This window comes from Rattus norvegicus, chromosome 2, assembly GCF_036323735.1.
Source record: "Rattus norvegicus strain BN/NHsdMcwi chromosome 2, GRCr8, whole genome shotgun sequence".
Lineage (NCBI taxonomy): Eukaryota > Metazoa > Chordata > Mammalia > Rodentia > Muridae > Rattus > Rattus norvegicus.
Genome location: NC_086020.1, coordinates 224,470,822 through 224,487,193, shown reverse-complemented (window position 1 = coordinate 224,487,193; position 16,372 = coordinate 224,470,822). Strand labels below are relative to the sequence as shown.

Here is a 16,372-nt window from a genome sequence, read left to right as displayed (position 1 = left end):
AGAGAGAGAGAGAGAGAGAGAGAGAGAGAGAGAGAGAGAGAGAATGAGAATGAATGAACCATAGATGCCGAGAAACACCAGCGAGGGCAGCCAGGCAGACATGCAACAGCCAGAGGCTGGACGTGGTCAGTGTTGAAATCAGGGGCAATGTCTGACATCCAGTCATAAGGAACCTTGCATCCTAACATGGTCCTTCAGATTTCTTTTGAGTAAAAGAGAAAGACCCCTGGGTTTCAGCAGAGCCTGTGCATTTAAAAGGGACAATGTGTCTTCTTCACTACTTAAGGTAGAGCAAAGAGAAAGTACCCGGAGGCTGACGCAATCGATGAGCTGAAGATGATGGTGACGTAGATGAGGTGATGAGGATGGGAGTGGAGAGAAAACGTCTTCTGGCTACGTTTCAAAGTGGGGCCAGAATATGGCTCAGCAGTTAAGAGCACTGACTGCACTTCCAGAGGTCCTGAGTTCAATTCCCAGCAACCACATGGTGGCTCACAACCATCTGTAATGGGACCTGACACCCTCTTCTGTCATGCAGGCATTCATACAGGCATATGTGCAAATAAAGCACACATATACAAATAAATAAATAAAAATAAATAAAACTATCTTTAAAAAAATCTATAAAGTTGAGCGGGATATGTCCCAAAAGGATAAGATGCCAATGACCCAGATGTGGGACGAAGCTGAGAGAAGGGACAAGTAGGTACCGGGGAAGGAGAGTGGTGGTTAGTGGAAGGCCCACCTCTGCAGTTAGGTACACCGGGCTCCACAGAGCACTAGTGACTACAGGTGATAAAGTGGATCCCATGACCCCCACATGGATGACCTCACAGCACTGAGGCACCGAGTGGGACCTCCGTGCCCATTTGACTCTGGTTGCTGATGGCGGTGTACCAGAATGCATCACTGAGCAGCAGCGACAGAGATCGGCAGCTCACAGGTCCTAAAATGTTTCCCACGGGGCCCTTGACAGAAAGCTTCGCCAACTCCAGAGCAGAGAGACATTGCGGAGACATGGGCTGAATCCTGAGGCACCTCAAAGGCTGGAGTTCAGAAATGAGGACGCTCACACGAAGGCCAGTATGAAGGGAAAGCCAGCAGAGTAACGACAGAACCGTTGAGAGGTGCGTCTCACGCTCTTCCTCTCTCTCCAGGGGTCCACAGTGCCTAAGGCTCTGCTTAGCTCCCTCCTAACTCCACTCGCACATCACCTAACACACACCTAAGTTACGTCATTGTGGCCATACTTCTGTAGAAGAAACTGACAAATGCTGTGCAATCCTGAGCTCCGATGGCTCCTTCCTTGCTGTTTCGGGACTGCTCTTTCTTCCTCTCGCTGTGACTTTAACACGGTAGTTACAGGAAGTAGGTGAGAAGATGACGCGGCCACCTCACTTGTCGCGGTGCCTCACTACTGACAAGGCCGGTCCGCGTCCCTAGACAGAGGCTCATGAATCGCACCAGGTTCCTCAGAGTACATCAGGCCCTCCGGCCTCACAGCGTACAGCGTCCACTTGGGCTGCCTAAGCTATCATCTTGTAACCTCACGTTGCTGAAAATGGATCCACTGTATTTGCAACTGAGCAAGCTGGATAGACTGTGAAACCCTGTCTGATATCGCACTTAGACACCCAATCGCCACACTGGTACCGAACACCAACATTCACCACATTACTAACCGTTCACAGAGACTCTCATCGGAAGTTTGATACGATTACTGACAAGATGAATAAGTGTCAGCGATGAGCTTCAGTAAAAATGTGGCCCGTTCTCCACATAAGTCCTGAGTTCCCTTCCACAGCACATCACTTGGAGTCTATGACGAACGTCAAATGAGTACATCTTTAAATGTTTACTTAGCAGTTCTTACGTTCAAATGCGTTGACTCAAGTCCCAAGATAAAAGCCAATTTACAGGAGCTTAGTCACGCGGAGTTTTACTAAGTTCAAACATGTAGCCACCACCACTCAAATGATGTAATTAAGAAAATGTATTGTAATTTCAGGCCCTATTTATAAAAAGAAAAAAATCATGTTATTGAAGGCCTGCATGACTCAGTCCTAGAATAACTAAAGGTAGCTGAATTCATACAAGGCAGGTTCACAGAGTGATTCGTCTTCCACCCCAGAGCAGCAAAGCCCCAACTGTGGAAAGCATGGGTTTCCCCGCCCTTTAAGGAGAGTGTAGAATGTACAGTAAGCAGCTTTCAGGTTATCAACAGTGACAGAGCCACCGAGATGCCAGAGGGACAGGACAGGCAGTGTGGCAGCTTTGCTCCTGTGCCAGCAATCTGGCTTCTTATCAGCATCCTTTCTCAGGATCAGTTATCATCCACGGTTAACGAGAGGCTGTTAGGCTGGGTCTCCGAAAATCCTGAAAACTGCAACTTTCCGAACATCCAATCTTAAACTCGCTCCATTACTGTATATGTAACCTAGCAATAAGAATGTGTCCCCACCGCCATGGCGCTGTAGCATGAGTTGAAATCAGGTGTGGTGATCCCTCCCACAGTGTTCTTTCTGTTTAGTGTTGCTTTGGTTACCCGGGGTCTTTTGTGTCTCCCCATAAACTGTTGGATTACTTGTTCGAAGTCTGCCAATGGCCCTGGGGTACTGAATGGTAGGATGGTTATTTCCACATTCTCTTTTCTGCTAATCCATGAGCACAGGATGTCTTTCCATCTTCTAGGGGCTCAATGTCTTTCCTTAGTGTCCTAATTTTTCATTGCAGACGTCTTCTGTCTGCTTCTTTGGTTAAGCTTATTTCCAGGTGTGTGTGTGTGTGTGTGTGTGTGTGTGTGTGTGTGTGTGTATGTATGCATGTGTATGCATGTGTGTGTATGTGTGTGTGTGTAGTGTGTGTATGTGTGTATGTATGTGTGTGTATGTATGTGTGTGTTTATGTGTGTATGTGTGTGTGTTTATGTGTGTATGTGTGTGTGTTTATGTGTGTATGTGTATGTGTGTGTATGTGTGTATGTGTGTGTATGTATGTGTATGTGTGTGTATGTGTGTGTTTATGTGTGTATGTGTATGTGTGTGTATGTGTGTATGTGTGTATGTGTATATGTGTGTGTTTGTGTGTATGTGTATGTGTGTGTATGTGTGTATGTGTGTGTATGTGTGTGTATGTGTGTGTATGTGTGTATGTGTGTGTATGTGTGTGTTTATGTGTGTATGTGTGTGTATGTGTGCATGTGTATGCGTGTATATGCGTGTGTATGCTTGTTTGTGTGTGTATATATACTATGAATAAAATTATTTCTTTAATTTCTTTTTCAGTATGTTTGTCATTGGTAAATATAAGACTACTAACTTTTGTGTGTTAATTTTATATCCAGCCACTTTGCTAAAATTATTTACCAGCTCTTAAATATTTAGAATTAAAAACAGCATGGTATCAGAACAAAAACAGACAAATAGATCAATGGAATAGAACCAAGGATGCAGATCTAACACAACTCCGTTTACCTGATTTTGACAAAGATGCCAACTTTAGGCAAATACAGCATCTTCAATAAATGATGCTAGGAAAACTACATTTAATATACAGAAGGAGGAAAATAGATCCTCATCTCTCATCGCGCACAGAACTCAGCTCCAAGTGGATGAAGTTTCTCAGCGGAAGACATGGAAACGCCCGAGGAAAAAGTAGGGAGTGGATTTCAACTCAGGCGCAGGCGAGGACTTTAGAAAGAACATTCCGGTTGCACAGAACACGTGACTATCAATCCACAAACGGGATCTTGAGAGCTTCTGACCAGCAAAGGGAACTCAAGTGAATGAGTGGGCGGCCCACAGCATGGGAGAAAAGCTTTGTCTCTACACATCCACTGGGGGAGTACTTGTCTAGAATACAGAAAAAGAGAAAAACCTTAAACATCAAGAAAATTAAACAACCCAACTGGAAAATGGGTTATAAATCTGAGCAAAAAAAATAAAATCTCAAGAGGAGAAGTGGAAGTGTCTAAGGTCTAAGGAACACTTCTTAAAATGATACTCACATTCTTAGCAATCAGGAAACTACAAGTTAAAACCACTTTAAGATTCCATATTAGCCTGGTAAGAATGCCCACCTTCAGGAACTCCCAGGACCACAAAGGCTGCCCGTCACAGGTGGTGGCAAAGGGGAATATTTATGTCCTGTTGGTGGGATTGTAAAGTAACAGAACCACTTTAGAAATTAATCTGGAGGTTCCTTTAAGAAAAGGAACAAAATCAAGACATAAAAAAGAAAAAAAAACAAAAAAAACAAAACAAAATCTAAAAACAGGACTGTCAAGTGATCTAGCTAATAAACCCAAAGAACTTTATATCTGACCGCAGAGACACTTCAAAATCCATGCTCAATGTTCTATTCACAATGACCAGTAAATGGAATCCAACTCCATGTCCAGCATAGCACATATAACAGTGGAATACTACTGAGCTGCAAAGTGTACAGAATATAAAAAAAATGAAATTTACTTGTAAATGTATTATGCAACTGGAAAAATTACATTTAGTGACGTCACGCCTCGCCCAACTGTAGAAACTCCTCATGTTCTCTCTCAAATGGAGATTCTGGCTTCTAATCTTTTGGGGCATACATGGAAGTCAGGAAACGACCTTTGGAGGAGACATGTTCAGGGAGGACAGTAGAGTACAAGTAAATGAAAGCCGTCGGGTAGAAGACTAAGGTGGAGAGGTTGGAGGACGGAAGGGCGGGCATGGGAGGACGGGGTAACGAGGCTTCAGGGAGGGCTACCCTAAAATATGCGTGAAAACGCCATAGACAAACCCACGATTCCTCAACTTATTGGAGATAGATAATTGGAGGGGGGTCGAATACAGGGAATATGGAAGACAAAGGAAAAGATAGGGGTTAAGGGTTAACTGCGATAGAACAAAGAGATGCAGGAGAAGAGAGTCGTGAATAGGTTAACCACAATTATGAATATGAAAAAGCCTCATGGAAAACCAGTGGTTAGTGAGCTCTTTTAAAAGTCTCCTTTAAAAGGGGAGTTTGAATGAGGTACCCTACCTTATTGGACAGCAACTTTTCCAGAAGACGGCTATAAATAAAAATCTCGGGGCAAGGCGTGGGACACCCTGCTATGAGTGTCTTGGTCATGGACGCCCCAGAGGTCTTCAAACACACAGGCTATTGTCAGAGCCCTTGTTCCCCTTCTGGAGCAATATCCTACAACCATATTGCTGAGGACACCACACACTCTGGCTGCAGGACATAGACTAATGTCTAACAAAGAAGCAGCCTCCTGCTGACTGGCTTTCATACTGAGAGAATTTGCTATGCAAGAAAACAAATTCCTTCTCCTCCTTAACACTGGACGCTTCATGCTGAACCCGGACAAGCTGGGTAAGATGTGCTTACCGGTACAACAGGGGCACTGCTTTGATAAGGTCATCGACTGCTTTCAAACTGGACGAAGCCTGTTCCACAGGAGGGAATTTCATGTCTGGTACTATACTCTTGTCAATAGCCCATGGCTGGGATAAGTCACAGGCCCTAGACTAGCTGTTACTGCTGTTTTGCTAAGAGGTCATGTTGGGAAACTGCATTCCCAACATGTTTATGTTTATACTGGTAGATGTGGACTGCTGCCAACATTGGTTTAAAAAAAAAAGTGTGTAACTCGAAAAAAGATATCTATATAACCCCCACTATTACCAAGGTTCAGAGAGCATCAAGGAAGAGGGTATAGGGTGTCATGCAATGCTGTCTTCTGCATATGCCGTGGCTACTGCAGTCATAGCCTCAGAGTGTCTGTGCTCACCTGCACAAGACCAGTGAAAGATCGAGCCGGCTAAATCCCAGGACAGATGGGGCAGATGGCCTACAGTGCCATCCCTTAGCAAGGGGCTACTGGCTGTGGGTAGTCGCTGGGGGAGAATTATTCTTTTTCAGAAGATGGGACCACCGCTAGATTTCCCATGCTCTAGTGCATGGTTCCACATCCATGATAGACATAATGATATATAATGACACACACACACACACACACACACACACACACACACAGAGGGGGTGGGGAGCTGGAAGGGATTTGGGGTGTGTTGGAAAAGGAAAGTAGGGCTAGATGTAAGATTTTGTTATATATAAGACTCAAAAATAAAGAAAAAATTTAAATGTCTAATTTTTTTAAATCAAATGAGAAAGAGAAACGGAGTGATTTGTATGTAGTGCACTTGAGACACTGAGCATCGTGATGCACACCTCACACGTGCACACATCTGTATGCACGCCTGTCTGAACAGCCAAGGCAATTCTTTGATTACTGCTATCCCCATGCCCAAGAGAAGCCGAGCTGAAGGATGTCATGTGAGGTCAGAGACGTCATGCCACAGCTAGTTCAGCCAGGTAGCTTGTCTGAGGTGATAAAGCCAGAACTGAAACTCATGTCTTGCTTGCTGGCCTGCGTCTGTCACCACAGCACAGCAGCTTCTGGAAGCTTCAGGAACCACCCTATAGGGTACTTCCCAAACTGAGCTCCGTGAAAGTCTAGAGCCACGGGGACAGTGGTTCTCAACTTTCCTGATGCCGTGACACCTTGATACAGATCCTCATGTTGTCGTGACCCTGAACCACGAAGCTATTTTCAGCGCTACTTCGTAACTGTAATTTTGCTACTGCTGTGAATAACCAGGTAAATATCTGATATGTGGCATATCTTATATGTGACCCCGATGAAAGGGCCATTTGGAGTCACAACCCACAGGTTGAGAAGCAGTGCACGAGGCCGTTAACAATGTTCTAAGAAGTAAGTCCCACGGTTCATCGTTTGGGACATGTTGCCTGCTGTGCATCAGAATTTTTCAGAACTTTAATGTGTACATTATTATTCTCCAAGATGGCAACGAGATGAAATGCTGTAGTTAAGTCACAAACCCCTGTGTTTGAAAGCAGAGCTAATGTCTCAAATGAACGCTTGTGTCCACGGAAGCACAGTTTGGATTACTGGCCTCTCTCTCACTTCACGATTTATGAAGTGACCTCAAGTAACATAAAGGGAGGAGAAAAACATTCAGCGAGTCACTAAGCGAGGCCACAAGGCAGCAAGGGGTGGACAGTCCCCAACGTGCCTTCCCGTCATCATTCAGTTTCATATCTCTATAGTTCTACAGATTCCGATTTTCAGAAAGCATTTCATCAGCCAATTACTCTTATTAATTGTGGAGGCAAAAAACAAACAAAAAAACCAAAACACCGCTGAAGCTCAAAAATGCTCTGTCTGTGCCTGGATCGATACCTCAGAGGCTTGGGATACGTTTGGAATACGGGCAATGCTTCCACTGCTCGACGGTGATTTTCATCCGTAACTCTGGCTTTTCTTCTGCTGAAGCAGAACACCCTTGTACTGCTCATAGGCATCCAGGTGGGCTCCTCTTATTTTATTTTATACTTTTGCTTTTACAATGAGTTACTGTAACCAGTAAATGTAACCAGTAGTTAGCATTTCCATCTTTCTGCTACTGTTCAAACTCTCTTTGAGTTATTGTGACTGTCTGGATAAAAAGCAGAATGTTCTTCAACTCCTCTTCCCCAGCTCACCTCCAGTTGCCTTCTGGTCATCCACCCTTCAGCAGTCCTGGTCCACCGGTGCCCTCTGGTGGTAGGCACAGGAATTGTCTAACTCTACTTTCCAGTAAGAATTAAGCCATTTGAACCCTTCCCCCAGATAGCACCCATTTTCATTTGGATTCTTGCCATTAGCTTCAGTAAAACATTTTGTCCGCTTTCTCCTTCTGTTCTTCCCTATTCGCTCTATTGAATAAAAATAAATTTTACTATGGCACCCTAGGTTCAGAATAATCTTAGGTACCTTTGGTGCTAAAAACAAAAACCAAAAAACTGTTACAATGTAGCCTTAGAGATGCCGTCCCAGACCTTGCCCGACACAGAGCACTTGAATTTCAACTGTGAATGTATTCGATGCCTTGAAGGATTGCTTGAGGATTAGGACAGGGTCGGCTGCCTCCTTCTAAGACTGAAGTGTCCTCCGCACACAGCAGGAGGACCAAGATTGAGATCCGGGCCCCTCCATCCCAAATCCAGCGCTTGGCCAACTGGGCAGTGGATTCCAGGACCTTGAACAGTTTTCCTCTGTGTTTTCACCTTCTTCCCAATCAGTTATTTCATTCTGAGGGCAGAGTGCGGGACTGTACTGTGCCCCCTGCACTGCTCAGCACACTTTTGGTAGACTATGCCGGGATCTAGGTAGGTTTTAACTCATTGTAACAGTAGTTTCAGGCTATGCCCCACCCCGAGAAACTCCACTCTACAAGCAGAACTGACTCCCTTTTGAGTTATGCATGCGGAAGCAGGAGGACTCTGTACCTTGGTGCACAGTTAAATAACCCGCCCTATCCAGTCCCAACTCCGAGGCACAGACCGATAAATATATCATCCCTAAAAGTTTGCACAGTGCTACTCTACCAAACTACCAGAGTAAAATGGGACTAAATGAGCACCTGGCCTATTAAAATCTTATCAGTGACTGGCAGGATAGCTCAGTGCAGAAAGACACTGCCAAGCCTAATAATATAACCTGCATTTGTTCTCCAGGACCCACATGTGTATACACACACACACACACACACACACACACACACACACACACACACACACGCTATAACATCCTCACCTGGATGACACAAAGGAAAGCATGTTCGCAGAAACTGTGGGGAGGCCCACACTATAGATTACCATGTCCCCTCTTTGGGGTTTCTGGTTTCATTAATAAAAGAATCTAGAAAAAGACTTGAAAGGAAGTGTGACAACAAGCTTATTAGAAATTGAAGAAAAATCACCAGGGGTTGCAGTCTATGAATCCTGGCAGCTCCCTGGAAGACTAGGGAGAGGAAGAGAGAAAGCCATGGTTGGTAAGCAGCCACGTGGTGAAAGGGGGAGGGAGAGCTTCAGATAGGTTGGGAAAAAAGAAAGAACTATATTTCCTAAGAAACTCAGAATAGTGGGTGGGCTCAGCAGTGCTAAAGGCAGAAGTTCGGTAAGCGTCTATGCTGAGGTAGGGTTTCTAGGGAGGAGAAGTACCATATCTTTATTACATATTAAAGGCATAATTATTCCTCCCATCTCCTTAGCATATCATTAGGTGTGTCAGCCTCCCTGACAGCCAGCCTTGGCAAGGTGATTGACAGGCCCAGATGGATAAACTCTTATGGGGGTTGGTTGACTTAATGTTCTAATCTTTGGAGAACACCTGCACGCCTTATCGCCACCCAGGGACAAAGGCGCATTCTTCCGGACAGGAGGAAACTGCTTCCCCTTTCTGAGCCTCTCCTGAGCTGAATATCCACCATCAGTGGTTTCCAAGAATGGTGCCCCCCTCAACCGTCTCCATAATTACTTAGAAGATGGGCAGAGAGTGGGAAGTAGAAATAACTCATTGTTTTAACCATAGAAATCTAGAGATCCAGAATGGACTAGTGTCTGGACTGGACTTCCAATCACACCTTCACATGTAGCTGCCAGGGCAGAAGCTGGGAGAAGAGACGAGGAACCAGAACTCCCTTCCAGCATTCCTGACCAGGTCAAAACCAAGGACATTTCCAACTTCTAGCTAAGCAAAACAAAAACAAAAACAAACAAAAACAAAACAAAACAACAACAACAACAAAACCCCAAGTCTACTTCCAGGATCCTCTGTCCTAAACTGCCTAACGTATTTCTACCTCCTGTCCTCATCAGGGACACTTGACCCTGAAGGATACTGACTCCCACCAACCTGTCCTCTGATCGTCAGCTGGGTCAAAGGACCAGGAGACAGACAGCTCCCACTGTCCCTGGGGCTTCAGAGGCAGCCTTCTTCCAGCCCACTCCTCTGACTGGGCCTGGCTCTGCACATCAAGCTTCCATACTCCCAACATTTCACATGGACCACCTTACTTAACCTTGAAGCTCAGCTCAACTCTGACCCCGTGGCTCTTGGCCTGATTCAAACCTATGACTTATCAGATTTCCCAGCACCCTGAATGTGATTATCTCTGCAACAGCCAGCTTCTGCCTTTCTGTACAGCCACTGGGAACCCCTAGAGCAGGGACAGCCTCTTTAACTCTTCTGCAGCTATTCTGTAACCGACACAAATAACTGTATTTACCTCGGGGCGTGTGTGTGTGTGTGTGTGTGTGTGTGTGTGTGTGTGTGTGAGAGAGAGAGAGAGAGAGAGAGAGAGAGAGAGAGAGAGAGAGAGATATCTTGGCCTGGTTTGAGCTAGGGAGGATAACGATGTGGGCAAAGTGCTCGGCTGTCTATGTGAGCAAGCCTAAGGATCTGAGTTCACTTCCCAGAACCCAGGCAGCAAAGGCAAGCATGGTGGTGCCCACTTAGTATTCCAGTGTTGGGGACACAGACACCAAGAGATCTCTGTTGCTACTGACCATCTAGCCTCAGCTATCTCCAGATCAGTGAGACGCTGTCTCAAAAGATATAGTAGACAGCATCCAAAGACTCCACACATGTGCGCATGTACCCGTGCACAAAAAAAAACCTGCGTTTGCCGGGGCCAGTGGTCAGGGCAAAGTGGGGCTCCAGGAAACCCATGCAACTTCTCAATGTACTGTTATTCGATCAATTCTGACACTGAGGAAAGACTAATGTGTTTCTAGCAGAACACATTCATGGCAGATTACTGCACATTGAAAACCCAAGACACGACCACCATATTAGGCTTTTTGCCATTGTATAACAGGAACTCTTCCAAACACATTGCCAGTGCCTGTTACATTGTAGCCGTGGGAAACACAATCCATTCAGAAATCAGCACACTCATTAAAGGCTTCTCTTCCTTCGCTGTTTTATTTTTATGGCTGTTCTTGTTTTGAGACTGTTGCCTATCCAGGCTCCAGTTGTGTACACGCCCTCTTTTAAAAAGACCTAATCCATCTTGCCAAAAACGAGAAACAAGACAGGGTGGGCGTAGAGGAGAAAAGAGAAACTACTTGTGAAGAGACTGTTCAGTGTCAGATGCATTACAACAACAGAGACTGCCATTTGAGGTGCCCCGTGTGTTCAATCCTGGAGGCAGAGGCAAGTGCATATTCCACTCGGGTTCTGTGCTCAGGGTACACGGTTGAGACCCTGTCTCAAAACACAACAAAACAGAAAGACAAGAGTCTAAGCTAGGTTTGCTCCTTTATCGAAAAACACACCCTCAACCGCAAGCTCCAGAAAAGTAACTAGAATCATCAAAGAACAGTTATTAATGATTTCAAGTTACACTCTGAGCCCGGTGACTACTTTGAACACATAATAGCAATTTCTGCAGCCCTATTTTACAGAGAAAAAAAAAAATTCTAATGCTTAGCAAGTTAAAACATTCGCCCAGGATGGGGTCCTGGAGGAAAAGGTTTGTCTTTCCAAGATTCCAGCTTCACCCCTTCAGGGCGGAGCCTCCCTAACAGGTGTGCACAAGACTGGACATCGCTACAGCTCCCCTACCAGGAATTAAGCACCCACTTGGCTATTTTCACGCTATTGTTAACCAGACCTACAGAGAGAAAAGAAGAGTAGCCAGGAGCTTGTCTGTCTTTCGTGGCCAGCCCAGGGTAGCACCAGACACCTCCCTCTAGGTTTTGCTCAATGTACAGTGCAAAAGGTGGTCCCACGTTTTTACCAGAACGCTAGCCAGTCTCCTGCTTGTTGGGTAGCATTCATGTGCAAACTTTTAGGTAAAAAATCAGTTTACTATTTTTTTTGTTTTTGTTTTTGTTTTGTTTTGTTTTTAACTTACCGTACAAAACAAAAGGTTATGCGATGGCGTGTGCACACAAGCCTATCCCAGTGCCTGGCTCACAATTCCCTCCTACTTCCTCCCTCCCGTACGCCTGCGCTGACAGCAAGGTCGCAGGCAGACGAGGTTTCAGAGCGAAGACCCCGGTCCCTAAAGTTCTGCGTCCGTGCGGAGGCGGAAGGATTCAGCAGCACCCGGGAAGGCGGCGCGGGCGAGCGGCGAGCTACGGCGCAGAGGTCAGCGGGAGGAACGCGGCGCCGCGGGCCGGTTGCGGTCGCTGCAGAGAGCGGTTGGCCCCACGCCGCCCTGCGCGCCGAGACCGGTCCCCTCCGCCCCGGGCTTGAGCGCGGGCTGCCGACCCCGTCCGGCAGAGCACGGCGCCCGGGCTTCCCCGCGGGCCGGCGCGGAAGTAGTGGAACGACTTACTGAAGAACAGGCGGTAATCCTTCGAGCGGGGATGGCCCAGCTCCTCCGTGCGGTACAGGGACATTACGCGGCGCGGAGGGAGGGCGGCGGCCCCCACGCGCCACCCTCGGCCGACGCTCAGCAGTGGCAGCAGCGCGCGCATGGCGGACTGTATAGGGGAACCGGAGGGTCGTTGCTGGGCCCGGCGCGACTGCACGGCGGCGCCCCCTGCCGCCCGGAGCCCGCACTGCCTCCACGGTCGGCCTCAAGTGGCAGCACGTCCCACCCTCTTCTGGATTACTGGGGCCACCTACCTCCACTTTCCTCCACTTTCCTCCACTGCCCTCAGAGGCCTAAGACCATCAAGACAAGGAGATAAGGGCCTTGGTAGCCCCAGGAATTCACCATCACGCACCCACTCACACAGTATCTTCGAACCAAATTTCATACATTAATGAAATACACACACACACACACACACACACGACTCTAATGTATAACGATTGAGCCTCCTTGTGAAGACATTTGACACAGACTTATCCTAAATCTGTAATTCCCTCAAACGCCACTTCCTCCATAAGGCCCTTTAATATTTAACCCAAGTACAGGTAACTTCTAACTTCTCTGCAGTTGCAAACATCACAAGTGTTTCTGTCCGGTCCAGTGGCCACAACTAGTTACTAAAGCAGTCTTTGGTCCAGCTAGCAATGGGAGCTATGGTTCTGGGGAAGGAACCAGCCGTGGGGCTGCCATTTTCCTTTTCTGTAGACCAGCTGCTTCCGGAGACCTCTACCAGTTTCCCTTCCAACTCTGAGCAGGGCTTACATCCTGGGCACCTACTGGATTCTTTCTGCACCTAAACTGTGATAGTTAAAATCAAAACCGGTTTTACCTAGGTTCCAGAAAGGACCTCTTAGAAATGCCACTAGCCACTTAGACATTGCTCAGCCTAGTCCCTAAAAACATTTTGACAGTGTCTTTGTAACATGTCAACCTGATTAGACTGAACTGCAAGCTAAGTTGTCCTATTTTTAAAAAAGGGGGGGGGCATTTCCTTCCTGCCTTTATCTCATTGATTTATGTAATTTTGCTTATGTGTAAAAAAGAAAGCTTAAAATTTCACTTAAACTTCAAATCTTGGGAAAGAAATTCCTACTGAAACAAGGTTCTGGGCCGTCTACTAGTCAAGATTCTTAAACTCCAGATATGTGATTTAGGAGTATATAACTTTATGCCATTAAAAAATGGCTTGTTTTGGAACCGTGTAAATTCCCGTCTTTTGTTTTCTATAATTTGCTGCAATATTTGTGGATCAAAACCGAATATACGATACATGTTATGAGAACAAGGTTGACTTTACTGGTTAACTTTAAAATACAAATTTCCAAAGGTGTTTATTCAACAATGCTTGCCCATCTCAAATGTAGATGTTTGGAGCCTAACTCACTGGCTTTCCTCGGTGAACATCTGTGACCATCATGTAGCAAGTGTGAAGGTTTGAATAGGAATGGCCCCCATAGACTCCTGTGTTTGAATCTTTGGCTAACCATAAGGAGTAGCACTGTTAGGAGGTGTGGCCTTGTCGGAGTAGGTGTGGCCTTGTCGGAGTAGGTGTGGCCTTGTCGGAGGAAGCATATCATTGTAGGGGCTTGGCTTTGCGGTGTTCAAGCCCAGTGTGGAACACAGTCTGGTTGCCTTCCAATAAAGATGTCGAGCTCTTGGCTTCAGTTTCTCTAGCGCATCTGCCTGCACACTGCCATGCATCCCACCATGATAATAATGGACTAAACCTCTGAAACTGTTAGCCAGCCCCAACTCAATGTTTACTTTTAAAGGGTCGCCTTGGTCATGATGTCTCTTCACAGCAATGAAACCCAAACTAACACAACGAGTATGTGTTTTAATTCTTAATTCTAGGACTTTACAAGATGGGGATAAAGGCAAATGTGCAAAAAAAAAAAAAAAAAAAAAAAAAAAAAAAAAAAAAAAAAAGCTCTTGAACACATCTCCAGAATTTACAAATAAAATACAAAACTCATTGGTTTTTGGAGGTTGGGGTGTCTGGTAGGTAGCCAAGCTTAGCCATCGTTCTGATTACGTATCTAGGGGTAGTGAGATGTCCAGGAGCCAGTCCAATGTAGAGCCCAGGACTCTTAGTATATTAAGTAGCTTTTAGTCTATCAAAATTTAGTTTACAGACACTTCCCAATAAGTAAAATACCAGGTTGCTAACATCAAAGATAACTTCTTAGGTCTTCAGATTTTCAATTAAATGACTTTCCTTTTCCTGGAGTATGTGTGGAGCAGATGCTGTCAGTTTTCCAACTAAATGTGAGAGAAGGTGGTCCAAGTAAGACGTCATATGTACTCTAGGTTGGAGAGCTGAGTGGGCAGGGGTACCCACCACCCTAGACAAGGTCCAGACAATTCTAGGATGACGCCAGATCCGGGGCTGCAGAATTTGGAGTTCGCCTCCTGGGTTTAGGTAGGACTTGCTATGGTCTCATCATTCCTAACTGTGCCTTATTTCTTTTTGTTGAACCTTGTGCCATTATATATTAAAAATACATACCTTTCATTTACAGGGCCTCATCATAAGAGATCGATTGAGCCTGGACAAGCTTTATGCTTATACTCTTGAATACTCCTGGAACTTTAATATGTTGGGTACTTCATGAAATGTAATAAATACATTTCGTGTCATAAAATTAACATGGGATTATTTTTCCGGGGTAGAGGTGGACTATCATGATCTCAAAGTGACGTTTGGACGGTGTGTAGGCGGAACAGACTCTTGAGAATTGACCTGTCAACTAGGTTTTAGAACACCAAAGAGACACACATCTAATTATCACTATGATATTATTTCCAGAGATGCTCAACTAGAGGAGGGGGAGGGGAGAGGGAGGAGTGGGAGTAGGGAGAGGAGGAGAACGAGAAGAACCTGACCTGAATGTGAATGGCACTATCCCACGGACTAGGGTCTTGGGACAAAGAAGGTGAGCTGACCGTCAGCGTTCATCTCTGCTTGCTGCCATGACAGCAAGCATGACTCTGTGACTAGATGCCTGCAAGCCCTCCCCACCGTGATAGACTGTACCCACATCTCTAAGCCGAAACACCACTGTCCTCCTTAAGTGGCTTTTCTCAGTTTCACAGCACGGATAAACGTGTCTAATATACTACCGAATTGTCTGTGCGTTCCGCTCAGGTTTTCTGTGAACAGAAAACTGCTCCCCTTTTTTAGAGGCCCGTTTTCTAAAAAAAAAAAAAAGCCACACGACTGGACAGTGATGGCAAAAGACATGTCTCGAAAACTGTAGAATCGCTTTTCTTTTCCTTCTACTGTTCTCTCCACCCCTTCTTTCTTTTTCTTCTGCCGCGTCTTCAAACGGAGCCTCACTGTGTAGCCTAGGCTGGCCGCGGCGCCCCTACTGCTGGCATTACCAGTAGCGAGTACACTCATTTAAGCTTAGATGCTTACATTCCTTTTTCCTTATTAGTTGCTACGTCTGGCTCTATCACCTAGTAAGCAGCACTCTCGTGGCTTCCTGACTCACAGCCCCTGATGCTGTTATTGTCAGATGCCCCGCCCCTGGCATACATTTGCTTCCGACTCAGACTCGCTTTCATGAGCATCTGTCTATTCAGCTCCATGCACTGACTGCCGACCCGAGAACAGCCATTACCCATGAATGTTAATGGAGCGATGTGACTGCGTCCTTTCATGAGTGCTTCCATTCTCCGAGAGGTTTTTAATATACCATCCTTTATTAGTACCAATAGCAAATTTGTTTAGCTTTATTTTTAAGCAAATATTTTTCATTTCACAGATCTTTACTCATCTTAATCATTCACACCTCTCTTAATGAACGAAACTTAAACTCTTAAACCCCCCTTTTGAACCCCTACCTTAAAAATATTAGACTTATTTTTAAAAATACAGAGCTATTTATTATATAGCAACTAATTTTAGCTCCAACTTTACATGATTTAAATATAGATAGGATGCTTCTGAATGAGGCAGTAATTTCATTAGTAATCATTTTGTGTATTTCATAAGCCTTGTAAGTCTTTCAGTTCCATGAAAATTCTTGAAAAGATGGCTCAATTTATTATTCGACTGTAACTCTGGATGCCTCGAAATATATATATATATATATATATATATATATATATATATATATAAATGTTTATATTTTAAATATTTATAT

At 45.3% G+C, this 16,372-nt stretch overlaps 1 protein-coding gene and 1 long non-coding RNA gene across 5 annotated transcripts in view; one reads left to right on the top strand and one right to left on the bottom strand.

The window, feature by feature from the left end:
- Ppa2 (inorganic pyrophosphatase 2) overlaps window positions 1–14,456 on the bottom strand; it is a 79,364-nt gene extending 64,908 nt beyond the window's left edge. The window contains exon 1 of one of the 4 annotated variants that reach the window (XM_006233327.5): window positions 12,180–14,456. In XM_006233327.5, the coding sequence (XP_006233389.1) occupies window positions 12,180–12,321 (142 nt within the window). In that variant the 5' untranslated portion in view covers window positions 12,322–14,456. The remainder of the gene's footprint in view (window positions 1–12,179) is intronic. The other 3 variants (NM_001135871.1, XM_039102462.2, XM_063281963.1) reach the window with 3 other exon arrangements.
- On the top strand, window positions 14,456–14,866 carry LOC102546359 (uncharacterized). The gene is made up of 2 exons (XR_352049.4): window positions 14,456–14,643; window positions 14,744–14,866. It is a non-coding gene; the product is annotated as an uncharacterized LOC102546359 (long non-coding RNA).
- Window positions 14,867–16,372: the final 1,506 nt, after the last annotated feature.